The sequence below is a fragment of the Mustela nivalis genome, assembly GCF_964662115.1.
Source record: "Mustela nivalis genome assembly, chromosome: 3".
Classification (NCBI taxonomy): domain Eukaryota; kingdom Metazoa; phylum Chordata; class Mammalia; order Carnivora; family Mustelidae; genus Mustela; species Mustela nivalis.
Window position 1 is genome coordinate 116,439,995 of NC_139022.1, and position 27,168 is coordinate 116,467,162.

General features: G+C 39.1%; 1 protein-coding gene across 20 annotated transcripts in view; it reads right to left on the reverse strand.

The window, feature by feature from the left end:
• Positions 1-27,168, reverse strand: part of NSD1 (nuclear receptor binding SET domain protein 1) — a 148,930-nt gene that overhangs the window by 70,052 nt on the left and 51,710 nt on the right. For all 20 annotated transcript variants that reach the window (XR_014309560.1, XM_082723106.1, XM_082723120.1 and 17 more), the window contains one exon: positions 11,148-11,283. Coding sequence is in view for 16 of the 20 variants with exons in the window: in XM_082723106.1 (XP_082579232.1) it covers positions 11,148-11,283 (136 nt within the window). In the remaining 4 variants the exon portion in view is untranslated. The remainder of the gene's footprint in view (positions 1-11,147; positions 11,284-27,168) is intronic.

A 27,168-nucleotide genomic window follows, 5' to 3' on the forward strand; every position in this document is an offset into this window, starting at 1 on the left:
TGTATTACTTGTTACTTAGGGCAAAGAGGTGTAAAGGGGGGGCGCCTGGGTGGCTCAGTGGGTTAAGCCGCTGCCTTCGGCTCGGGTCATGATCTCAGGGTCCTGGGATCGAGTCCCGCATCGGGCTCTCTGCTCAGCAGGGAGCCTGCTTCCCTCTCTCTCTCTGCCTGCCTCTCCATCTGCTTGTGATTTCTCTCTGTCAAATAAATAAATAAAATCTTTAAAAAAAAAAAAAAAAAGAGGTGTAAAGGGAAAGAAGACTGGAGAGCAGGCAGATAAATGGTATAAGGCTTTTTAGGGGCATGATGAAAATGTCCTAAAATTGACTACTGGTAGTAATTACTCAACTCTGAATATACCAAAAACCACTCACTGAATTGTATACTTTAAAGGGGTGAATTTTAAGTTCTGTAAATTATATCTCAAAAAAGTTCTATAGAAAATAAAGGATCTAATGGTACAAGGGCACAAAGAAGGAAGAAAGCGTGACTCCTAAGAATTAGGGGTATATGACTAGGTGGCAGAGATCTATTCACCAAGGCGGGAAATAAAGAAGAAAGTACTGATGGGGCGCCTGGGTGGCTCAGTGGGTTGAGCCGCTGCCTTTGGCTCAGGTCATGATCCCGGGGTCCTGGGATCGAGCCCCGCATCGCGCTCTCTGCTCGGCGGGGAGCCTGCTTCCTCCCCTCTCTCTGCCTGCTTGTCATCTCTCTGTCAAATAAATAAATAAATAATCTTAAAAAAAAAAAAAAAAGAAGAAGAAAGTACTGGTCTGAGGAGGAAAATGGAAAATAATTAGGTCAGTTTTATTTTTTTATTTTTATTTTTTTTTTAAGATTTTATTTATTCATTTGACAGAGAGATCACAAATAGGCAGAGAGACAGACAGAGAGAGAGATGAGGAGAAGCAGGCTCCCTGCTGAGCAGAGAGCCCTATGCGGGACTCGATCCCAGGCCCCTGGGATCATGACCTGAGCCAAAGGTAGAGGCTTAACCCACTGAGCCACCCAGGCGCCCCAGGTCAGTTTTAAATAAGCTAAACTCAAGTGCCTAAAGGACATCCAAGTGAAAGCTTCAAGTACACAGCTGGGCTTGCAGATGTGAACCCTGAGGAAACACTAGTATTGTGTATATAAATTAAGTTTACGGATAACAGTTAAAATTCAGAGTTAATAAGACTGCTTTTCAAAAAGAATAGAAAATAGGGGCTCCTGGCTGGCTCAGTCGAAAGAGCATATAACTTCTGATCAGGGATTGTGACTTTGAGCACCATGGTGGGTATAGATTACTAAAAATAAATAAATAAATAAATAAATAAACAAACAAACAAAAAACAAACAAACAAACTTGAGAGAGAGAAAGAGGGAAGTAAAAATAAAAATAAATAAAACTAAAAATAAAGAACTACCCACATGAATGGCAAAGTAGAAGAGGATCCAGCAAAGGAAAATAAAAAGAACTTTTTTAAAAATAGTGGTGGGGCGCCTGGGTGGCTCAGTGGGGTAAGCTGCTGCCTGCGGCTCAGGTCATGATCTCAGGGTCCTGGGATCGAGTCCCACATCGGGCTCTCTGCTCAAGGGGAGCCTGCTCCCCTTCCTCTCTCTCTGCCTGCCTCTCTGCCTACTTGTGATCTCTCTCTCTCTCTCTCTCTCTCTGTCAAATAAATAAATAAATAAATCTTTAAAAAATAAAAAATAAAAATAGTGGTTATTTTAAGAAGAGAACACAGAAGTTAAGGATGAAAGAGAAATTATTAGGAGGAAAGGGAGGGTTTCCCTGCACCAAATGCCCATAAAATTAAAAACTAATACATACTGATTACCAGGTAACTAATGGCCCTGCGTACAGCAAGGTTAGTAGAATAAAAGGAGAGAATGGGTGACTTCAGTGCTTTCAGAAGCTGAGTAGCACATCCAGAAATGGAGAAAGTCCGTGGATCCTGCAAACATGGTTATGAATGGAAGGTGACAGCTTCCACAGGCAGAGTCACTGGTAGAGCTTTTTAAACAATAGGTTTATTCAAATATTAGTTCTCTTCAAAGAGCCACAGTAATTCTCTGCTCTAGTAAACCAAGTTAAGAATCTTTTAAAAAACTATTATTAAATAATGTTAAAGTAGAAAACTTTAAAGAATGAGACTAATACTCAAGTTTAGTTTTGTTCCCCTCTGAAACCCCATTTAAAAAAAAACAAACAGTAAAAGCAGTTTTAAAAAAAATAAACACAAAGGGTGCAGCACTGGAAAAAAAAAAATCTGGAAAAGTTGAAAGTCAGATGGTAATGAGAGTTAAAAAGAAAACTGAATAATAGACAAGCTCTGAGAAAAGTTAAGAAGCAATCTGATTTCCCCAACTGCTTTGCAAAGGGTATCCTAGAAGAAGTACGAAAGGTCAGATAGCAAGATTGACTCAGTCTGTTCAAGATGAAGTTAAGAGTATTTCCAGGTCAAGATGAACAACTGGATAAACATTTCTAAATTCTTTTCCCTCCTGATCTCCACTAAAGCTACAATAAGAAGATTTTCAAGTAATAAGCCCATTAATGACAGGGAAAACAAGAAAGGACAAGTAAGTATAAATTATACAGCTGTGCAGGTATGTACAGTTCTGCAAGCAGGGAAGCAAATGGATTAGTATAATGGTGACTATCTTAATAGATTTAAGAATGACAAATTTTAAGTCTTCAGTGAGTAAAACCAAGAACCACCTGTATCTCTACCACATACCATCAAAAGGCCCATTAACTGGCAAAACCCGGTACACCTCTAGAGTTTGAGAGGGTAAGACACAGAGAACTGGTTGAAAGGGGTTAAGCAGCCTCCTCCATTCCAAACCACATTGTCAATGCCTCTCCCCTTCTCCCAGTAAAAGACTAGAGCTTTTTCCACCTCTAGTTGGGAGTAAAACAGAAAGTCTCTATACTAAGCAACAGAAGTACAGCAATACCAAAAAAATGAGTGAATCAACTGAATGGTAAAACCACTTAATGGAGCTCCCCAACTGAATACCCAGAATATGAGAAGCTAGAGTATTATTTTCTGGGTAGAAGACTAGACTCTTCTCTGAGGAATCTCACCAAGCCAAGAAAGAAATGGAGAAGATACTACTGACAAGGGATTGGGAGGGGAAAGGGAATCATCCTACAAGAAAATTATAGGTTGACAAACTCCATCCATTCAGAAGTATCCACATGCTCTTTATTCTTTTTTTAATGATTTTATTTATCTGACAGAAAGCACAAATAGGCAGAGCAGGAGAGAGAGAGAGAGAGAGAGAGAGAGAGAGAAGCAGGCTCCCCATTGAGCAGGGAGCCCGATGCAGGACTCCATCCCAGGACCCTCGGATCATGACCTAAGCAGAAGGCAGACGCTTAACTGACTGAGCCACCCAGGAACCCCTCCATCTGCTCTCTGATCGAAAACAGAGATGTGAGGAAAACCTCAAACATAAAAAAACAGAGAACAAAGAAAGGTACAAAGAGTAAGGGAAAAAAAAAGAACTTGGAAACATACTATGTACAGAGAAGAAAATTTCACAGAAACTATCATTACGGCTTTAGAAATAAAAAGAACTGCACTCAGGAAATAAGATGCAGGAAACAAAAAAGGAATCCTTAAATATTAAGAACATAAGAGCAGACATGTAAAACTCAAAAAAGGGTTTGAAGACAAAGCCGAAGAAACTTACTATATAAAGTAGAGCAAAACAAAACTGTCCTCAAAAAAATGAAAAAATTATTAAGTCCAATGCAGGAAAGTCAACATCTGAGTAAGAGTTACAGAAGAAAGAATAAAGAAAGGGAAGAAAATAATGAAAGAAATGATTCAAGAAAATTGCCCTTGAAAGAAACTAAATTTGGAGATCAAAAGGGTCCACCAAGTACCTACCACAATGGATAACTTATAGCAAGGTATCACCTCGTGAACTACAGGACCAAAGAGAAAAGTCTGCAAGCCATCAGAGATGGACAAAAACACAGTAAAAATACCAGATTCAAAATAATTTGATTTAATAGCAACTCTGGACGTAGAAGATGGAGCAATGCCTTAAAAGTTATGAGCAATAATGATTTCCCGGGCTAGTGTTTTATACGAGCCAAACTATCAAAACAAGTGTATGAAAAGAATAAAAACATATTCAGATAAAGCAAGGTCTCAAAAATTTTGCCTCCATATACCCTTTCTCAGGAAACTACTGAAGGACTTGCTGTATACTCAAAATGAGTGAGTAAACCCAAATCAAGGAAGACGTGGAATTCAACAAGATAAAGCTGAAGAGAATCCCCAAGATAACAGCCAATTCACATAGAGAAAGTAACTAGTTCTCGGAAGCTAAGCAGGGTCGGGCCTGGTTAGTACTTGGATGGGAGAAAGTAACTAGTATAGATTGAAGGAATATACACTTGACCCTTGAATAATCCAGTAGCAGCAGGGGGCAGAGGGCTGGTTAGGGGTCCCAACTCTGTGCAGTTGAAATCGTCATATAACTTTTGAGTTCCCAAAAACTACTAACACCTTATTGCTGACTAGAAGCCTTACTGATAACATAAACAGATAATGTTTTGTGTATGATATACTATATTTTTACAATAAAGTAAGGTAGGGAAAGAAAATGTTATTAAAAAAATCATAAGGAAAACACATTATTATTGTTATTAAGAAACTTGTAAGGAGAGACAATACATTACAAAATGTAGCATATTTACTGAAAAAGAATCTGTGTATAGAAGATTATATAAAGACTGAGGCACTTGAGTGGCTCAGTAGGTTAAAGCCTCTGCCTTCAGCTCAGGTCGTGATCCCAGGGTCCTGAAATCAAACTCCACATCAGGCCTCTCTGTCTATGCCTGCCTCTCTGCCTCCTTGTGATCTCTATCAAATAAATAAATAAAATCTTTAGAGGCGCCTGGGTGGCTCAGTGGGTTAAAGCCTCTGCCTTCGGCTCAGGCAGGATCCTGGGATCGAGCCCCATGTCAGTCTCTCTGCTCCGCAGGGAGCCTGCTTCCTCCCCCCTCTCTCTCTCTGTCTGCCTCTCTGCCTACTTGTGATTTCTCTCTCTCTACCAAATAAATAAAATCTGGGGCGCCTGGGTGGCTCAGTGGGTTAAGCCGCTGCCTTCAGCTCAGGTCATGATCTCAGGGTCCTGGGATCGAGTCCCGCATCGGGCTCTCTGCTCAGCGGGGAGCCTGCTTCCCTCTCTCTCTCTCTGCCTGCCTCTCCGACTACTTGTGATTTCTCTCTGTCAAATAAATAAATAAAATCTTTAAAAAAAAAAATAAAATAAAATAAATAAATAAAATCTTTTATAAATAAATAAAATCTTTTTAAAAAAAAATTTTATAAAGACCTACACTGCATAATTCAAACCTGTGTTGTTCAAGGGGCAACAGTGTAAGTAAGGCTCTAGGTGAGATTTCCTCAAGATGATGAAAATGACAAATTACCTGGGCACCTGATTGGCTCAGTCAGTTAAACACAGCATTCTTGACGTCAGCTCAGGTCATGATCTCAGTGTTGTGAGATCTGACCCCTATGTCAGGCTCCACACTGGGCCTGGAACGTACTTAAGATTCTCTCTCCCCCTATGCCACTACACCCACCCTCTCCCTGCTTTAAAAAAAAAAAAAAAAAAAAAAAAAAAACAGAAAATGACAAATTAACAGTGCAACAGATCATGTGGAAGAAGTTAAAACTAGGAGAGTTTTACTATGAATTAATAACAAATATATACAATACTAAGAAACCTCTCCTTCACCAACAGACACCCGCACACAGAGACAACTGCAGAAAAATCAAAAGGTTCGAAGGACACAGAAAATACTGGACATCACATGGCTAATCTGTGTACACTGTTAACATGATAACATTACACACTGAATTCCTAAGAAAAATTATAATAAAACACGTAAGACAGCAGGATGTCAGAGGTAGGCATGAGGTAAGGCCCAACACAAGGACTGAAATGACTAATCCACAAGATCTACAGTGAGAAGTAAAAAGTACTTCAGAAGGATGGAATTTTAAGATACAGAGGTAGGGGCACCTGGATGGCTCAGTAGGTTAAAGCCTCTGCCTTCAGCTTGGGTCATGTTCCCAGGGTCCTGGGATCAAGCCCCATATCATGCTCTCTAATCATCGGGGGACCTGCTTCCCCCTCTCCCTGCCTCTCTACTTGTGATCTCTGTCTGTCAAATAAATAAATTAATCTTTAAAAAATAGTAATAATAAGATTCAGAGGTAAATATCAAAAGACCCAGCTGACAGAGTTAAAGGTGGTTAGAAAGAGGGGTAGCCATAGAAGACCATTTTCCAAGCAAAGCCTATCAAATTAACCACTTGACTTTTTAAATGATATGCACCTTGTATAATAAAAGTAAATAATGACTTAAAAAGTGATTTTATAGGGGCGCCTGGGTGGCTCAGTGGGTTAAAGCCTCTGCCTTTGGCTCAGGTCATGGTCCCAGGGTCCTGGGATTTGAGCCCCGCATCAGGCTCTCTGCTCAGCAGGGAGCCTGCTTCCCTCTGTCTCTCTCTGCCTGCCTTTCTGTCTACTTGTGATCTCTATCTGTCAAATAAATAAATAAAATCTTTTTTTTAAAAAAGTGATTTTATAAAGACTTGGATTTTCTAACACCATTTGAAATATTAGGCTTGGGGCGACTGGGTGGCTCAGTGAGTTAAAACTTCTGCCTTCGGCTTGGGTCATGGTCCCAGGGTCCTGGGATTTGAGCCCCGCATCGGGCTCTCTGCTCAGCAGGGAGCCTGCTTCCCTTCGTCTCTCTCTGCCTGCCTCTCTGCCTACTTGTGATCTCTGTCTGTCAAATGAATAAAATCTTTAAAATAAAGAAAGAAAGAAAGAAATCTTAGGCTTTGTTAAGAAAACAAACATGGGGGACGCCTGGGTGGCTCAATTGGTTGAGCACCTTCCTTCAGCTCAGGTCATGATCCCAGCGTCCTGGGATCGAGTCCCGCATCGGGCTCCTTGCTCAGCAGGGAGCCTGCTTCTCCCTCTGCCTCTGTCTGCCATTCTGTCTGCCTGTGCTCGCTCTCTCCCCCTCTCTCAGATAAATAAATAAAATCTTTAAAAAAAAAAAAAAAAGAAAGAAAGAAAACAAACATGGATGATCACAATAATATGAACACTGCAGTATAATTTTTAATTTTTCACTGATATCATGTAATAAATAGTAGTAATTATTGAGCCTATGTATAATATATATGGGTGTTCATTGTGCTACACTTCAATCTGTCTATAGGTTTGAAATTTTCAAAATGAAAAGTTGGAGGAGAAAATTATAAATTCCCCAGAAAGAGTCAACATTAATACTGGTCATAGTTCCAGTGTTGTGGGGAACAGGATTACTTTTAACAACAGTCTATCCAAAATTTCTACTACTGGAAAATGTCGATGGCAAGACCAGTAATTCCACCAGGTCATGTGCTTTGAAGGAGGTAAGGAGAAAAAGGAGCACATTCGAAGAAAAATGGACAGTTAACTACTAAGAGGTGTTAATTAGCCTTTCCAGAACTTGGCTAACTATACCTTGCCATAAGCTATGGGGAAATGAAAACAAAAGTGAAAAAAGGTGAAAGAAAATGGAAAAAGTATTATGAAATAACTAGCTGTAAGGTTAAATAGATCCATTTTACCACGTTTTGTCATTTCTTTAGTAGGAAGCTACATAAATTGACCCTTTCTGGGAAGCTCACTTGAATTTAAAAGTCTTAACCTTTTTATAGCCTGAAAACAAAATGTGCTATTTTCCAGCCAATAACGGCACTTGCTTTTCGGTGTGTTCACATTCCCAACTCATGAGAAACAGGCCAGACAGGAATCCTCAGGTATACACTACACCAAATCTGCAGTCACTGCACCCTTACCCACCCCTAATCTCAAGGGTGTGCTGCCCCTCCTTCCAATCCAGGCCAATTTCACACTGTGATACCAATCCCATCTAACATCTTCTTTTCCCAGAAATCCTATATCCCTTACTACTCCTGTCTTAGCCCTCTATTTCCAGAACTTTTCTCAACAGCATTACTAATATGATTATCCTCACTTTCAGAAATCCTTCTAGACTCCATCTATCTCTCTACCTATAGCATCCCCACTTCTCCGCTTTGTCGCTATTTCCAGTCTAATTCAACTTCAGATACAATCATACCAACAAAAATATCACTGATCTCTACCTCCTTACACCAAAAGAACATTTTATTTGATCACCAGGCAAAGTTCAACCAAATCAATCATATCTCCCTTCTCAAAACATGCCAGTCACCAATACCACACATGCCAAATAATCCTGGTTTTCTTCTTCCATCTCTGATTTTTTTCCCAACTCTTTTCCAAACTCAGTATCCTCAACAGACCTCAAATGCTTCCTTCCTCAAAACCACCCTTTTTCTCATTGTATATTTCATCACAAGCCATCTCATCCATGCCTTGCCCATGGCTTCAGTTAATTTCAACAAGCATAGGTCACCTTGCAGTTACTCATGTTCTAGTGCTCTCACTTAAATGGCAACATTATTTACCTATTGGTGAAGTTAAAAGCTTGGGAGGCGTCCTGACATAGAAACCTCAGGACTTCATTCTCCTTCATTCCTCATTACCCATCCACTACCAAATCATACAGATTTTATCTTTTAAGTTGTTCTTTAGTCTCTATCCACCACATTCACCTCACCATAATCACTGCAATGACCCTTTTTTTTGTTGTTGCTAATATTTTATTTATTTATTTGACAGACAGAGATCACAAGTAGGCAGAGGCAGGCAGAGAGAGAGGAGGAAGCAGGCTCCCCGCTGAGCAGAGAGCCCGATGCGGGGCTCGATCCCAGGACCCTGGGATCATGACCTGAGCTGAAAGCAGAGGCTTTAACCCACTGAGCCACCCAGGTGCCCCTGCAATGACCCTTTTAACAATTTCCTCTTACTTAATCACGGCCCCTTGCAATCCATTTTCCATACCATAGTCAGAGAAAACTTTACAAGATCAAATCACATCATCCTCTGCTTTAAGGGAATCACACTGTTCTAAGAATAAAATACAAAATTTTAGATGAAGTCTAAAAAATGCTACACAATCTGACTACTATCTACTTCCCTAGCCTCATATTGTGCCCCCTTCCGTCACTCTATGGGTAGGAGAACTCTCAGAGCCAGAACATATACTACTTTCTGTGCCTGGAACATCTTCTTCTCCTTGTTTCCGTAGTTAATTCCTACCCATCCTCTCAACTCTCAGACCAAAGATACTTTACTAACATATCTGCCCCTGAATACCTTCCACCAGAAGTCCAAATTACGTTACCCCTGCTATACCACTGATTAAACACCAATATTATCTTTGGACACACTTTTTAAAGAAATAGTTATCTTTCTGTCTGATTATTTGCTGGAATCTTGTCTCTGGACTCAATAAACCAGGGCAAGCAGAAGTGATGTTTTGCCCATTATTGGATCCTACTACCTAGCATACTACCCATATAATATAGTGAGAAATTGCTGAATAAATGGCATGGACCCAATTAGTGTTCATGAATAGTACATGAGTAAGAAACTTAATAGGAAGGGTAGAGGGGGAGAACTAAAAGAATTTTCTACTTGTAGTACTTTAATGTCCCAACATGCCACAAAGATAAAGGTATTATTATTATTATTATTATTTATTTGACAGATAGAGATCACAGGTAGGCAGAGAGAGAGAGAGAGAGAGGAGGAAGCAGGGTCCCTGCTGAGCAGAGAGCCCCATGTGGGGCTCGATCCCAGGACCCTGGGACCATGACCTGAGCCGAAGGCAGAGGCTTTAACCCACTGAGCTACCCAGGCGCCCCGTATTATTTTTTTAAGTGAGTTATAAAGGTCTTTAGGTACCTCAATATTCAATATTTGAAATAAAAAATCAAATTTAGCAACCCTACCTTTGACACATGTATATGTGAAAGTTACTCTTTACACCACTGTTGTGTGCACAGAAACACTTTATCTTATGTACGTATGTATATAAATATGTATATAGTGACTACACAACATCAAAAACAACCTAAACAGCCATCAACAGGAAAATGGCTATATAAAGTATAAAATAATCAAAAAGTGGAAAACTATGCATCTGTAAAAAAGAGAGCGGGGAGAGAGAGAAACAAAAAGGAAGTCTTCAATGCACTACATGGAAAACCTCTAAGAATTGAAAAAAGCAAATGTAGAACATATGAAAAAATATGCTACTTCTGTGTTAAAATAGATGAGACTATATACTTGGGTTTACATAAAAATACTCTAGAAACAAACTACAACTGGTTACTGTTTGAAAAGAAGGGTAAAGAATGGGACAGATCAGACAAAAAGACGAGGTGAGCTGATTTCTTAAATATTATGACTATATGACCTATTCAAAAACTAGAATATACATATTAAATCACAAAAACATCTTAAGAGAAAAAAGGTGGCTCAAGATGAAGTTTTAGTCTCTAGCTTACAGCATTTTAAGGATACCTGAGAGTCAAAGAGTACCAAGTAAGACACAAACTACAGTTATTAAAGGGAATGTTCTAGGGCGCCTGGGTGGCTCAGTGGGTTAAGCCGCTGCCTTTCGGCTCAGGTCATGATCTCAGGGTCCTGGGATCGAGGCCCGCGTCGGGCTCTCTGCTCAGCAGGGAGCCTGCTTCCTCCTCTCTCTCTGCCTGCTTGTGATCTCTCTCTGTTAAATAAATAAAATCTTTAAAAAAATAAAAAAAAATAAAGGGAATGTTCTAAATCAAGATTTTACAATTCAAACTTCAAATGATTCTTTACAATTGTTTCAGCTTTAAAACTTAACAGCAATGATATAAACCTGAAGGCTGAGGTAGAAAAACCTAAATATACTGGAAAGGGATTGTAAACAATGTAAACTTTAATGTTAATAACAATAACAATGTTAATAAACCTAACATTTCCTAGCATCTAAACAGAGTGAGAATTTTTAAATCATAAAAACTTTTAAAAAAATTCAAAAAGATATATTAATAACAATTCATTCACCAAATGCTCAAAGGTGAAAATGCATTACCACTAAAGGCAACAAAAATTAGGTTACACTAAAGGCAACTACAAATTTTTTACTTCATACTGTATTTTATCATGTATAATCAATACTAGTATTACCTTTCATTTTTGAATGTGTGTTAATCAACGGATCAGAACAAATCCTGCAGGGCCACCATGGACGTCTCTTGAATTTTGCCCAGATGAGATCTCCAACTTCATACTTCAGTGGCGTAGACTTTTTCTTGGGTTGACACTTTAGACAGACAAAACATAGGGCCATCAATAAGAATCAAAACCTTTTGAAACAATGTACCATTTTCCCATTAGCCTTCTGGGAAAGCAGAATTCTATAAAAATCTAGATGAAAACACTCCAGACTAACAATTACAAAGCAAGTATAATTAAATCATTTTGTCTTAATGTTCCTAACACAGCCCTATGTAAAGTAGTAGCTCTCAATTTATAGTTCTTTTATATAAGTAATCTACTTGCATTCATGGAGAAAATTAGTTATTTTCATTAATAAAAAAGCTAATAACTGAAAAAGGAAATAGAATCATCCCTAGGAAAACATACCTTTGCCCTAGTCCTTAGATTACAACACAACATGGTGCAGGAGGAAATTATAAAAAGAATTTATGAATTTATGAACAAAGTCAAAAGTTTATGTTCCCAATATAATGTGTTGATTTTATCTCAATAAAATTGGGTAGAGGGTGCAGGGAGACTGCGGTCCCTTCTGCAGCTGATATTCTTCAGCATTCTCAAATAAACATAGATATTCCTATTAATTAAGTAACAGTAATAGCTCTAATGAAATAATCCTGAAAGCCACAGGCTAGACCCTACCAATGTCAATGCATGTGACCTGGACTTCTTCCAGGACCTACAGAAGAGTGAGTATACTGGACAATTCCAAGGAACACCATTCATGCATAGTAAGTTCAATATGAATCAAGCTCCTTTGACTTCTGTAACACAGAGACTTTGGCTGCATCTTTTCTTCAAAATCAATATCCCTAATTGATCTGCAATCCAACATCCTCCATCTCCACTCTAAACCCATGGTCATGCCTTTAACACACCATAAGAACTGCTTATCTTTAAAAAAACCTCGAAAAAAGAAAAAAGAAAAGACAAGACTACTTTTGCCTGTTACCAGTTTGTAAAACATCAAGAAACAAGACTTCAAAGCTAGTTAGTTGGCGCTTTGAAACTTTAAAACCAAGATACAGAGGCACCTGGGTGGCTCTGTCATTGGGCATCTGCCTTCAGCTCAGGTCAGGATCAGCTCAGGTCATGATCCCAAAGTCCTAGGATCCAGCCCTGCATTGGGCTCACCGCTCAGCAGGGAGACTGCTTCCTCCTCTCTCTCTCTCTGCCTGCCTCTCTGCCTACCTGTAATCTCTCTCTCTGTCAAATAAATAAATAAAATCTAAAATAATAATAATAGTAAGAAAACCAAGATACAAAGAATGGGAAAACAAAATTTTTTTAATTTTATTATTTGTCAGAGGGAGAGAGAGCACGAGCAAGAGCTGCAGACTGGGGGAGAACCAGACTCCCTGCTAAGCAAGAAGACGGACTCAGGACTCAATCCCAGGACCCTGGGATCATGGCAGACACTTAACCAACTGGGCCACCCAGGCACCTAAAACTAATTTTTTATTTGCCTATACTCAAAACCACAATTTGAGTAGGTTCCCATAAATTTCTGATACAATTTATAACCATTTAATTTATTTGGCAATCATTGGTATTGGCTTATTTATTCAAGTCTTAAATTACTTGAAACATATTAACAGTTACTTGATGTTTGCTATGTGCTAGACACTGTTCCGTTTTTAGTCCTCTTAAGGTAGATACTATATTATTACTTATTTTACTGTAAATTTAAGGTCGTATAGTATTTAACAAGTTGGCAGAGCCAGGAGTCAAATCTGGACAAACTCTCACCACTGCCTAATCATCCAGTAACAATAAAACATCATGACTGTTACATACTTTATGACAAATTAAGCCATAATCAATCTATGACATGATACTGGTTCAGTCTTTCCTCATATTACTCCAACAAAAGGATTAAACTATATCATCAGAATGTATAGCCATAAAACACACGTTTTCAGGGTCAACTATATTTCAATTAAATTTTTTCAAAAAACATACTTGCAGTAGATAGCAAGGAAGGAACATGAGTAAGTAGTCTAATTCTTAAAAAAATGAGAAGTAAAGTCAGAAGCTGAATCACTCAACGAGACAAAGCATCAATGAGTTCTGTTTTCTGATTCCATCACAAATTATGTCATCTTAAGTAAGTCACTTAATGCAGCCTCAGTTTCCTAAGCCATAGAATCAGGAAAGAAACATTTGTTCTGGGGCGCCTGGGTGGCTCAGTGGGTTAAAGCCTCTGCCTTTGGCCCAGGTCATGGTCCCATGGTCCTGGGATCAAGCCCCGCATCGGGCTCTCCGCTTGGCAGGGAGCCTGCTTCCCTTCCCCTCTCTCTCTGCCTGCCTCTCTGCCTACTTGTGATCTCTGTCAAACAAATAAATAAAATCTTTAAAAAAAAAATTCTTAAAAAAAGAAACATTTGGGGGCACCTGGGTGGCTCAGTGGGTTAAGCCGCTGCCTTCGGCTCAGGTCATGATCTCAGGGTCCTGGGATCGAGTCCTGCATCGGGCACTCTGCTCAGCAGGGAGCCTGCTTCCTCCTCTCTCTCTCTCTCTGCCTGCCTCTATGCCTACTTGTGATCTCTCTCTGTCAAATAAATAAATAAAATCTTTAAAAAAAATTAAAAAAAATAAAATAAAAAGAAACATTTGTTCTGCCATGAACCATCAAAATGAAAATAATTCTATTCCTAATATTGCATCCCAAAGAAAATAATACAAATAAGTAGAATTACAGAAAAATACTTCAAGCAGTTATTTATGACAACAAAAACTTAACATCCAAAAAGAGACCTGTTAAACGAATTATGCTGACAACTCAATGAAATATGCAAACTGCAGATGAAATTATGGAATACTGAAAATGTAATACACACCCACACAGACAATATACCAACCATTTAGAAACTATGCTGAAAATGAAATGATTTTTAAAAAATAGTCGGACACGCCTGGACGGCTCAGTCAGTTAAGCATGTCACTCTTGATTTTGGCTCAGATTATCACCTCAGGGCTATGGGATCAAGCCCCCAGTCAAGCCCCAATTCGGACCCTGCGCTCCAAAAGAACTCTCAAATAAAAAAATAAAAATCTTTAATATATATACGTGTGTGTGTGTGTGTGTCTGTGTGTGTGTGTGTGTACACACATATTTAGATACCCAGGTGGCTCAGTTGGTTAAGCATCTGCCTTCAGCTCAGGTCATGATCCCAGGATCCTGGGATCAAGTCCCACATCAGGCTCCCTGCTCAGTGAGTAGCCTGCTTCTCCTTCTGCCTGCCACCCCCTTGTGCCCTCGCATGCTCTCTGACAAATAAGTAAAATCTTTTTAAAAAAATGATATATATATGTATGTGTGAATATATATATAATTTTGTTATAATACAGTTACTAGGAAATGAGACAGAATGTAACATGTTAATATATAATATGCATATGTTATATAACATATGAGATAGATAAAACAAAGTCAATGAGAAACATGAGTAAAAAAGTTTCATTAAACTGATGGTATTGTGGATAAAGATTTTCACAAACTTGACACATTTATTATCTCCACTCCCCCCCTTTTTTTTAAGATTTTATTTTTATGTAATCTCTACACCTAATATGGGCCTCAAACTTACAACCCCAAGATCAAGTTTCATGCTCTAATGACTGAGCGAGGCAGGTACCCTTCTCCAGGTTGTCTTGACTGATTAACCATCATGACCTATAAGAAATATTCCCTATAAGAAATAATACCGGGCGCCTGGGTGGCTCAGTGGGTTAAGCCTCTGCCTTCTGCTCAGGTCATGATCTCAAGGTCCTGGGATCAAGCTCCACAGAAGGCTCTCTGCTCAGCGGGGAGCCTGCTTCCCCTCCTCTCTCTGCCTGCCTCTCTGCCTACTTGTGATCTCTCTGTCAAATAAGTAAATAAAAATCTTTTTAAAAAAATAATTTGATATTAATATAAACCATACTATAATAAACAGATGACAAGGAAATTAAAATATTACACTAAGAATTACCTATTTAACATAAAAGGTAGTAACAGGATCAGAAGAACAAAAACATAAAAAATAGTAAAATGGAAGACATTAATCCTACCTTATCACTAGTTGGATGAAATGTATATGTATTTAAAACTACAATTTAAAGACATATATTGGCAAAATGGATAAAAAATATGATTCAACTGTATGATGTCTACAAGACGACACTTTGTACCAAATTCAAGTAAGGAGCAGAAAGAGGAGTTGGGCGGTGCCTGCGTGGCTCAGCCCAGCTGAGCAACTAACTCCTGATTTCAACTCCAGTCATGATCTCAGGGTCCTGAGATCAAGCCCAGAGTCAGGCAGGCTCCCTGCCCAGTGGGGAGTTTGTTTGAGACTCTCTCTTCCTCTCCCTCCACCTCTCTCCCTCCACCATAATGTATATGCTAGCACTCTCCCTCTGCCTCTCTCTCAAATAAATAAGGAAATATTTTTTTAAAAAGGGAGTCGAAAGCAAAAGGTTGGAAAAGAAATAACATGCCAACAGTAACAGTGGGGTGGCTTCTTCTTTCCATTAACACACAAAATATACTTAAAGGAAAAATGGTTACTAGAGATAAAAGACTGTAAGTTCATAATGATAAAAACGTCAATCTAAGGGGAAAATCTAACACTTAGAAACACCATGCATCAAACCAGACTCTCAAATTCATGAAGCAATAACTACAGAAATACAGGTAAGAAAGAGAAACAGTAACAGAGAGGTCAAACCCACTTGCAGCAATGGCGAGAACTAGACAATCCATAAAGACACAAAAGCCTTGAATGGCACTGTAAACCAACTAGACCTAACAGGCATCTGAAAAACACTCAAAAAACCAGTCTTTCTAAGTGCACATGAACATTTCCAAAGATAGACCATGTGTTAGGTCACAAAAATAAAATTAGAAGAACTGAAATACAGAATATATTTTCTAACCACAATGGGATGAAATTAAGAAAATCAAAAAGTCAAGGAAAACTAAAAAATTAAACAACACACTACTAAATAACCAGTTAAGTCAAAGAACATACATGGTCAAAAAAGACTTTGAATGAAAATGAACACAAGGGGTGCCTGGGTGGTTCAGTGGTTAAAGCCTCTGCCTTCACCTCAGGTCATGATCTCAGGGTCCTGGGATCTAGCTGACCTTGGGCTCTCTGCTCAGCAGGGAGCCTGCTTCCTCCTCTCTCTGCCTGCCTCTCTACCTACTTGTGGTCTCTGTCAAATAAATAAATAAATAAAAGTCTTTTTAAAAAAAGAAAGAAAGAAAGAAAAGAAAATGAACACAAAATATACCACAACTTAAAAGATGCAGCAAAAGCAATTCTTAGAGAGATACTTACAGCTGTGAACATGTAGATTTCTTAAAAATCTCTCATGTGCCCTAAACTTTCACTTTAATAAGCTAGAAAAGGAACAGAAGACTACATCTAAAACAAGCAGAAATAATAAGGATTTAAAGGGAAAAATCATAAACCTTTTTTTAAAAGATTTATTTATTTGAGAGACAACAAGAGAGAGCACAGGAGCAGGGACAGAGGGAGAAACAGACCCCTTTGCCAAGGAGGGAGCCCAATGCAGGGCTTGATCCCAGCACCCTGGGATCAGGACCTAAGCCAAATGCAGATGCTCAACTGACTGAGTCCCCAGGCACCCCTAGAGGGAAAAGTAATACAGAATCAATAGTTTAAAAAAAGGGGCGGGGAGGACAAAACCAAAAGTCGGTTCTTCAAAAAGATCAACACAACTGATAAATCTTGAGCTACACGTACTAAAGATGACTCAGGGTGCCTGGGTGGCTCAGCTGATTAAGCAACTGCCTTGGACTCAGGTCATGATCCTGGAGTTCTGGAATCGAGTCTCAAATCAGACTCCCTGCTCTGCACGGAGTTGGCTTCTCCTGCTGACCTCTCTCTCCTCTCATGCTCTCTCTCATTCTAATAAATAAATAAAATCTTTAAAAAAAAAAAAAAAAGGACTCAAATTACTAAAATCAGAAATAAAAGTATAGGGACGCCTGGGTGGCTCAGGTCATGATCCCAGCGTCCTGGGATTGAGTCCCACATCGGGCTCCTTGCTCGGCAAGGAGCCTGCTTCTCCCTCTGCCTCTGCCTGCAATTCTGTCTGCCTGTGCTCGCCCCCCCCCCATAAATAAATAAAATCTTAAAAAAAAAAAAAAAGAAATAAAAGTGTAGACATCGGTACCGATTCTACACAACAAAAAGGATTATGAGAAAGCAGTATGAACAACTGTACACCTACATACTGGATAACCTAGAGGAAACAGACCAAAGCCTAGAAACACAAACTACCAAAACCAAATGACACAGAAACAGAATATTTGAATAAACCTGTAACAGTAAGGAGACTGACTAATGAGTAACCAAAATGTCCCAACAAAGAAAAGCCCTGGACCTAACAGCTTCACTGGGAAGTTGTATCAAACACTTAAATAAGAACAAACATCCATCCTCAAACTTTTCCAAAAAACTAAATAGTGAAGAACACTCCCTAATTCACTGAGGCCAGCATTACTCTGATACCAAAGCCAGATGAAGACATCACAAGAGAAAGAAAAGTACAGACCAATATCCTTTACATATACTGATGGGAAAATCTTCAACAAAATATTAGCAAAACAACGGAAGAGTAAAAAAACATAATACAAAATCAAGTAATTGTTTTTTTAAAGATTATTTATTTTGAGAGAGAGAGAGAAAGCATGAGAGAGGTAGGAGGAGAGGGAGAGAGAATCCTAAGCACACTCTGCAGGGGCTTAACCAACTGTACCAAACAGGCACCCCTGAAATCATTATTTTGTATACCTAAATCTAACATAAACTTACATGTTAATTATATGCCATTTAAAAAACAAATGGTTGGGACACCTGGGTGGCTCAGCTGGTTAAGCCGCTGCCTTTAGCTCAGGTCATGATTCCAAGGTTCTGGGATCAAGTCCCGCATCAGGCTCCTTGCTCAGCGGGGAGCCTGTTTCTCTCGCTGCCTCTGCCTGCCTCTCTGACTGCTTGTGTGTACTCTCTCTCTCTATCTCTGGCAAATAAATAAAATCTTTAAAAAAAAAAAAAGGTTAACTATACTGGAATCAAATTAATGAAAACAACAAAAACCCTACACCATGGCCAAATGCAATTTATTCCTAGAAGACAAAGATTGTTCAACATATGAAATCAATCAATTTAATATACCACACTAACAGAATGGATAAAAATCATATGATCATCACCACTGATGCAGAAAAAGTATTAACAAAATTCAATACTCATTTGTGGGGGGGGGGGGGAAGCAACACTCAAAAACAAACTAGGAATAGGAAACTCCACATAATAAAAGCCATTTATGAAAAACCCACAAAGAACATCATGATTAACAGTCTAAGACTGAATGCTTTCCCTCTTAGGTAAAGAAAAAAGAAAGGGTGCCTACTTTCTCTACTTCTATTCAACAAAGTACTAGAAGCTCTAGTCAGAGCAATTAGGTGAGAAAAATAAGTAAGATACAATCATAGGCGAAATGAATAAGTAAAATTATCCCTTCGTAGATCTTACATGTAGAAACCATAAAGATCCCGGGGCCCCTGGGTGGCTCAGTCATTAAGAATCTGCCTTTGGCTTAGGTCATGATCCCAGGGTCCTTGGACCGAGCCCGAATCAGGCTTCCTGCTCTGCAAGAAGCCTGCTTCTCCCTCTCTCACTCCCCCGGCTTGTGTTCCCTCTCTCGTTGTGTCTCTCTGTCAAATATGTCAATAAAATCTCTAAAAAAAAGAAAAAAACCCACAAAAAATTTTTGAACTAATAAATGAATTCAGCAAAGTAGGAAGATACAAGGTCAACATACAAAAATCAGCTCAAGTTCTACACATTAATTATGAACAATCCGGGGTGCCTGGGTGGCTCAGTCAGCTAAGCATCTACCCTCAGCTCAGGTCATGATCCCAGCCAGGGTCCTGGGATCGAGGGTCAGCCTCCCTCTGCTACTCCTGCTCAGGCTCTCTTTTTCTCAAATCAATCAATCAATCTTTTTAGAAAATGAACAATCCAAAAAGGAAATGAAATATTCTATTTACAAGAGCATCAAAAAGAATAAAATATTTAATAATTGACCAAGGAAGTAAAAGACTTGTACAATAAAAACTACAAAATGTTGCTGAAAGATATAAAAGAAAACAAATACATGGAAATACTTTCCTTGTTTATGGGTTGGAAGACTTGATATTATTAAGATGTTACCGCTACTCAAAGCAATCTATAAATTCAGTGCAATCCCTATAATAAACAGAATGACATTATTTGCAGAAATGGAAAGTCTCCTAAAATGTGTATGAAATCCAAGGGACCTGGAATAGACAAAGCAACACCAACAAGAAGAAAAGAGCTAGATACTTCCTGATTTCAAAACTCACAACATGGGGCGCCTGGGTGGCTCAATGTTTAGTTGAAGCCTCTGCCTTTGGCTCCGGTCAGGATCCCAGGGTCCTGGGATTGAGCCCCACATCGGGCTCTCTGCTTGGCAGGGAGCCTGCTTCCTCCTCTATCTCTCTCTGCCTGCCTCTCTGCCTACTTGTGATCTCTGTCTGTCAAATAAATAAATAAAATCTTCAAAAAAAAAAGAAAGAAAATACTCCTTTAAAAAAAAAAAAAACTCGCAACAAAGCAACATTAATCAAAACACCCAGGGTGCTTGGCTGGCTAAACTAGTTCAGCTTAAGAGTTTTGACCTTAGGATCCTGAGTTCAAGCCCAACATTTGGCATGGAGCCTATTTAAAAAACAACAGAACATCGGGCGCCTGGGTGGCTCAGTGGGTTGAGCCGCTGCCGTCGGCTCGGGTCATGATCTCAGGGTCCTGGGATTGAGTCCCGCATCGGGCTCTCTGCTCAGCGGGGAGCCTGCTTCCCTCTCTCTCTCTCTGCCTGCCTCTCCATCTACTTGTGATTTCTCTCTGTCAAATAAATAAATAAAATCTTAAAAAAAAAAAAAAAACAGAACATCGTGTTATTACTACAGCAAAGATAAACTGACCAACAGAACAGAACAAAGAGCCAGAAATAAACCCTTATATATATGATCAAATGGCTTTGACAAGGGTACTAAAAGACCATTCGATAGAGAAAAGACAATCTTTTCAACAAACGGTAGTATTACATGTAATATAATAAACTATACCCTTACCTAACACCATATACAAAAATTAACTCAAAAGAGAGCAAAGAGGCGCACCTGGGTGATTCAGTCAGTTAAGCATCTGCTTTCAGCTCAGGTCATGATTCCAGGGGTGTGGGATAGAGCCCCACACCAGGCTTCCTGCTCAAAATTGGGGGGAGTCTACTTCTCCCTCTCCCTCTACCCCCTGCTCATGCTCTCTAAAAAATGTACAAAATCGGGGCGCCTGGGTGGCTCAGTGGATTAAAGCCTCTGCCTTCGGCTCAGGTCATGATCCCAGGGTCCTGGGACCCAGCCCTGCATCGGGCTCTCTGCTCGCTGGGGAGCCTGCTTCCTCCTCTCTCTCTGCCTGCCTCTCTGCCTACTTGTGATCTGTCAATTAGATAAATAAAATCTTTAAAAAAAAAAAAATAAAAAATAAAATAAAAAATGAACAAAATCTTTAAAAAAAGACCTATTGGCTAATCTAATCTAGAATTCTGTATTCAACAAAATTATCTTTCAAGTAAGAAAATTTTAATTAGATTCCAATGAAATTTGCTGATGGACTGGACATGGATGTTACAGAAAGAGAAAATTCAAGGATCACTCTAAGTGTGTCAGTCTTAAATATAGATAGGAAAGATGGAGATGCCATTTATTAAAACTGAGAAAACGAGAGGAGAATCAATTTTGGGGAAGAAACAGCTAAAATTTGGTTTTGAACAAAACTCCATTTCACAACCTAGTGAAAAATGCCCCAAAAGTCACCATTGGGGCACCTGGGTGGCTCAGTCAGTTAATCATCTGACTCTTGGTTTGGGCTCAGGTCATGGTCTCATGGGTCCTGAAACTGAGCCCTGAATCAAGCTCCTTGCTCAGCAGGGAGTCTGCTTGAAGATTCTCTCCCTCTGCTACTCTCCACACTCATAAACTCTCTAAAAAAAAAAAACTCTCTAAAAAAATAAATAAATCTTGAGGAGAAAAAAAAAAAGCCACTATATATATGATTCAGGATTCCCGAGAAAAGATCCAAGATAGGGATATAAACTTGGGTCAAGATGAAAGATTATCAACAAAGTGAGCACACACAGAGAAAGGTATCTGAGACTATGGTCTGAATCACATAAATAAGTAAGGATTCTTTTTAACCTCTAATGGAATCGCTTGACCAACAGAATATTCATATTCTCTCTCCAGGGGAAGGGAAAAAAAAAAAGAAACAGCCAAGTATTAAAATTACTTATCACTATTACTTTTTTTTTTTTTTTTAAAGATTTAATTTATTGGGGCAGCTGGGTGGCTCAGTTGTTAAGCGTCTGCCTTCAGCTCAGGTCATGATCCCAGGGTCCTGGGATCCAGACCTGCATCGGGCTCCCTACTCAGTGGGGAGCTGCTTCTCCCTCTCCCACTCCCCCTGCTCGTGTTCCCTTTCTCACTATGTCTCTATCAAATAAATAAACAAAATCTTTTTTTTTAACTCAGAAAATTATTTTTTTAATGATTTTATTTATTTATTTGAGAGAGGGAGAGAAAGAGTGCAAGGACGTGGGCACACAAAGGGAGGGAAGGGGGAGGGAAAGAATCTCCAGCACTCTTGGCACCAAACAGTCTGATATGGGTCTTGACATCACGGCCTGAGCTGAAACCAAGAGTCAAATGCTTAACTGACTGAGCCACCTACGCACCCCACTTATCACTATTAATCAATTTTAGTATGCTGTCTTGGAAAGCAGTATCATAATACCCTTTGAAGCAATACTCACATTCCTGGGACTATATCCTAAGAAATAATCCAAAAAGAAGGTAAAAGACTAAGGGCTATAAACACATTTTCAATTCATCATTAACTATAATATAATAACTAAAATGAAGATAACTATAAAAAGATGGCTAAGCAAATATAGAACAATTTGCTGGTCTATTGAACAGTCATTAAAAATTACCATGGGGGGGCACCTGGGTGGCTCAGTGGGTTAAGCCTCTCTGCCTTCAGCTCAGGTCATGATCTCAGAATCCTTGGATCGAGCCCTGCATCTGGCTCTCTGCTCAGCGGGGAGCCTGCTTCCTCCTCTCCTCTGCCTGCCTCTCTGCCTACTTGTGATCTCTCTCTATCAAATAAATAAATAAAATCTTTAAAAAAAAAATTACCATGGGAAGACAGGAAACTAACTAACTAACTGACTGACAGTTAGAAGGCAGGTGGGTGGAGGGATGTTTTCAATAGGTGATGGAGAGGGCTCCTGCATGCTCAGATCACGATCCCGGAGCCCAAGGATCAAGTCCCGCATCGGATTCCCAGCTATGCAGGGGAAGTCAGCAGCTCCCTCTGACCTTCTCCCCCTCATGCTTTCTCTCTCACACTCTCCCTCTCTCAAATAAATAAAAATAAAATCTTTTAAAAAAAGAAAAAGTAGGTGATGGGGATTAAGGAGTGCACTTGTTTTGATGAGCACCAGATAATATATGCAAGCATTCAATCACTATACCGTATATCTGAAACTAATATTACACTGTATGTTAAATAACTGGAATTTAAACTTTTAAAAATTTACTACAGAGGGGCGCCTGGGTGGCTCAGTGGGTTAAAGCCTCTGCCTTCGGCTCAGGTCATGATCCCAGGATCCTTGGATCAAGTCCCACATCGGGCTCTCAGCTAAGCAGGGAGCCTGCTTCCTCCTCTCTCTCTCTGCCTGACTCTGCCTACTTGTGATCTCTGTCAAATAAATAAATAAAATCTTAAAAAAAAAAATTTACTACAGAAAGCCAGGGAAGTATGCTATAAAGAAGAAAAGAATACAAAAAGATACTATTTTTAAAGATGTTACAACCACGTGGGTGCCTGAATGGCTCAGCAGGTTAAGCAACCAACTCTTGGTTTCAGCTCAGGCCTTGATCTCAGGGTAGAGGGATCAAGCCCTGTCAAGCTCCATGCTGGTCATGGAGTCTGCTTGGGATTCTCTCCCTCCCTCTCCCTCTGTTCCTTCCCCCTGCAAGCACTCTGGCTTGCCTGCCCTCTCAAATAAATAAAATCCTAAAAAATAGTAACAATAAATAGAGGCACTTGGGTGGCTCAGTTTGTTGAGCATATGCCTTCAGCTCAGGTCACAATCCTGGTGTCCTGGGATTGGGCCCTGCGTCAGGCTCCCTGCTCAGCAGGGGAGTCTGCTTCTCCCTTCTCCTTCCCCTACTTGTGCTCTTTCTCAAATAACTAAATAAAATCTTAGAAAACAATAAAGATGCTATTACCACCGTGGAAACAGAATCTGTGTAATAAATATACAAATTTTCATTGTTAGATACAGAACTGGGGGGGGGGGGTTCCTCTTAAACTTTCTTTAATCATGTAATTTTGTTTTACATAGTTCAGTTAAGAAGATACAACACGTAAAACTGGCCAAACAGGTCATTTAATTTCTCCCATTACTCCTCAGTCATTTTAGGATATACTGGTTAATAATACTAAAAATCCTTAGGTTACTTAATAATAGAGATTATGGTCTATGTCCCTAGCATGTTACATAACAGATGCCCAGATAATGTTTGCTGAGTTGATTAAGTAATTAAGTAATTCTTCTTGGACCACTTAATCATTCAAATATTTACCAAGTTTGGAAAGTGGTAAAACAGTGATTATTTCCAGAGGGTGAAAATTATAAAGACTCACTTTATCTTATTATTTTTCTATAGTAAACATTCTCAAGGAAACTATTTTCTTTATATTTAAGCATTTTATAAATATTCTGAGTGCAAGACTGTGCTTTCAGGGTTTGTTTGTTTGTTTGTTTGTTTTTTAAGATTTTCTTTGTCAGAGAGAGAGAGTGCGCGTGCACAAGCAGGGGAGCAGCAGGCAGAGGGAGAAGCAGGCTCCCCTCTGAGCAAGGAACCTGATGAGGGACTCCATCCTAGGACCCCAGGACCATGATCAGAACCGAAGACAGACGCCTAACTGACTGAGCCACCCAGGCTCTCAGGGATTATTTCTATAGGCCGTTACTAGAGAAAAAATATATATATTCTGAGTGGCATATAACTGAATGTAGAGATGGAACAAACAATGCCTCTGGGAGCTGTCTCTCTCTGGAAGAGACAAACGAACAAAGTAAAATACTACAGCTGCTTAAGTGAGATTGGGGTGGAAGTGGAGGGATCTTCAGGAAAGAAGATTATTAGTAACAAATTTACTTATTATTTGTAACAAATTTATGTATTATTTTTATTTGTTTTATTTATAAATAATTTGCTTATCATTAGTAACAAATTTCACAAAACAAACTCCAAGAGATAATGGCAGTCAAGGTAAAAATAGCTGACTCCTTCCTGTAAAATAAGGCTAGAGTCTAGATAATGTTTTTCTTTCTTTTTTTTTTTTTTAATATTTCTGTTTTTCATCTCCTATTTCACCTTTCCCTACCTCAAAAGCTTACACTAAGCTGTCATGCTCTTTATCCTTCCATCTCTTTTCTGCCTGGAATTCCTTTCTCCAAGGTCTCCTCAGGACACCTTACCTTCATCACTTCCTATCTCTTGCCTAAGCGAAGTACTGTATTCTATGTTTATCTCTTAGCTTACCATTATATTCAGTTTATAATTTATCTATTCCACCTATCTCTCAACTTCAGGAAGACAAGGTGTCATCCACTCCTGTATCTCCATTATCTGGGACAGAATACATGTTCAATAAAAACATTTTAAAAGGCTACAATGGGCCATTTCCTAAGCAGCAAAATTAGATGCCTTATTTTGCCACTCAGGCACCTGTCAAAATTTATGGGTCCTTAATCCACACAACCCTCATTTGTCCTAAAAATATAAAAGATACCCCCCCAAAAAAGATAAATGATATACTTGTACGTATCTGTATTACTGTTCTTTACTTCGAGGACGACCAGCAATTAGTCCCTACCCCAGAACTCCCTGGTTTGGAAATGAGTAATACCAGTAAATTTGGGACAGCAGCAGCACATTAGAATTTAGCCACAGACTATTAAATTTTGAAACTAGGTTCTCTAGGCAGCCTTCAGATTATCAATTAGTCTCCAAATATCCAGATTTTGGAAAGAGGGCAGGTATTCTGGCTATTCAAAACAAATATTTCAGTACAATGGAATTATCACTTTTCCCAACATTTATTCATCATGGGCGTATGAAGGGTATTAAGTCCATGTAGACATTGGATACATTAACAAATCTGGTTTTCTGTAAAGCTACTGAGTAATACTAGAGACTGTGGGAAAGGTCACAGATAAACCTCTAAAACTTCTCAGCTCCAACATCAACCTTTCTAAGCACAAGTGAAAATGGAAAACCACTTCTAATATTTTATTACTTTGTTAGAAACATCCACAGCTATTTCCAATCTAAACATTCATAATATTGTGTAAGTACTCAAAATCATTCTAAGTTCCCCAGCCCTCAAGACAGACCAAAAAAAAAAAAAAATCAAAAAACTTTCAGCCCAGTCTCACAATAATATTCCCCTCAACTCAGAAGTGAAATGTAAAAGTGCATTTCAACCATATCACACAGAGGAACTGCTAAATAACTATACTAAGTATAGTGATTTGGCTACCTACATTGTGCATAATAAAAATAAAACACTGCGCTAAACACTTAATAATCTCTTAACCTCACAGCAGCTTCTAAAGGATAAGGTTAGAAGAATATTTTCTCCATAGTATGGATGAAAAAACTGAGGTAGAAATTAAGTCATTTGTCTCGGTTCACAGAACTAGTACCAAAAATAGGAAGACATAGCAAGCAATGTCTTCCTTACATTACACCGGCCTAGTAATTCCCAGAAGATAAACCAGAATTCTCTCAGAAAGGATTCTATGTAATTGAGTTTTTTCTTTTTTTTAAAGATTTTATTTATTTATTTAACAGAGAGAGAGATCACAAGTAGGTAGAGAGGCAGGCAAAGAGAGAGGGAGGCAGGATCCCGGCTGAGCAGAGAACCTGATGTGGGGCTTGATCCAAGGACCCTGAGATCATGACCTGAGCCGAAGACAGAGGCTTTAACCCACTGAGCCACCCAGGCACCCCATAATTGAGTTTTCTACAATATTTAAATATAACTCATATTCTTCCAACATCTGGAAATCCAAATATTCTTCAATCAAGAAAAACTTAAAAGTCTGCGTTGCCTGGGTGGTTCAGTCAGTTAAGTGTCTGCCTTCAGCTCAGGTCATGATCCCAGAGTCTTGGGATCAAGCTAAGCATCCAGCTTATTACTCAGTGGAGTCTGCTCCTCCTTTTGCCCCTCACCCCCGCTCATGTTTGCTCTCATGCATGCTCTCGCTTGCAAAAATTAATACATTTTTAAAGAAGGAAAAACTTTAAAAGTCTATCACACAAGCAAAGCCACTGAAGCTGTTCTTCTGCAGCTCTCAAAATATTTTCTTCAGCCAAGGGAACTGACTAAAATCTCAGAAACGATGTGAGAACATGACATAGTTTAGAAAAGTAATACCTTGTTTTTTTATTTTTAAAGTAGGCTCAGCATGAACTTAATAAGCATTCAGCACACAGCTTCAACTTAGAACCCTGAGATTGAGACCTGAGGTGAGATCACAAGTCAAACACTTAACCAACTGAGCTACTCAGGCATTCCTGCAAAGTAATACTTTAAATGTACCTTAGTTTCATTACTTTTAAAACAGCATATGCTCTCTGGAGTCTTACTTTTTAAAGTTGATGTAAAGAGCCTGGCTCATAGTAACAATTCAAAAAGCAGTTGCTGGGGGTATAGCTCAGTGGTAGAGCATTTGACTGCAAAAAGCAGTTGCTATC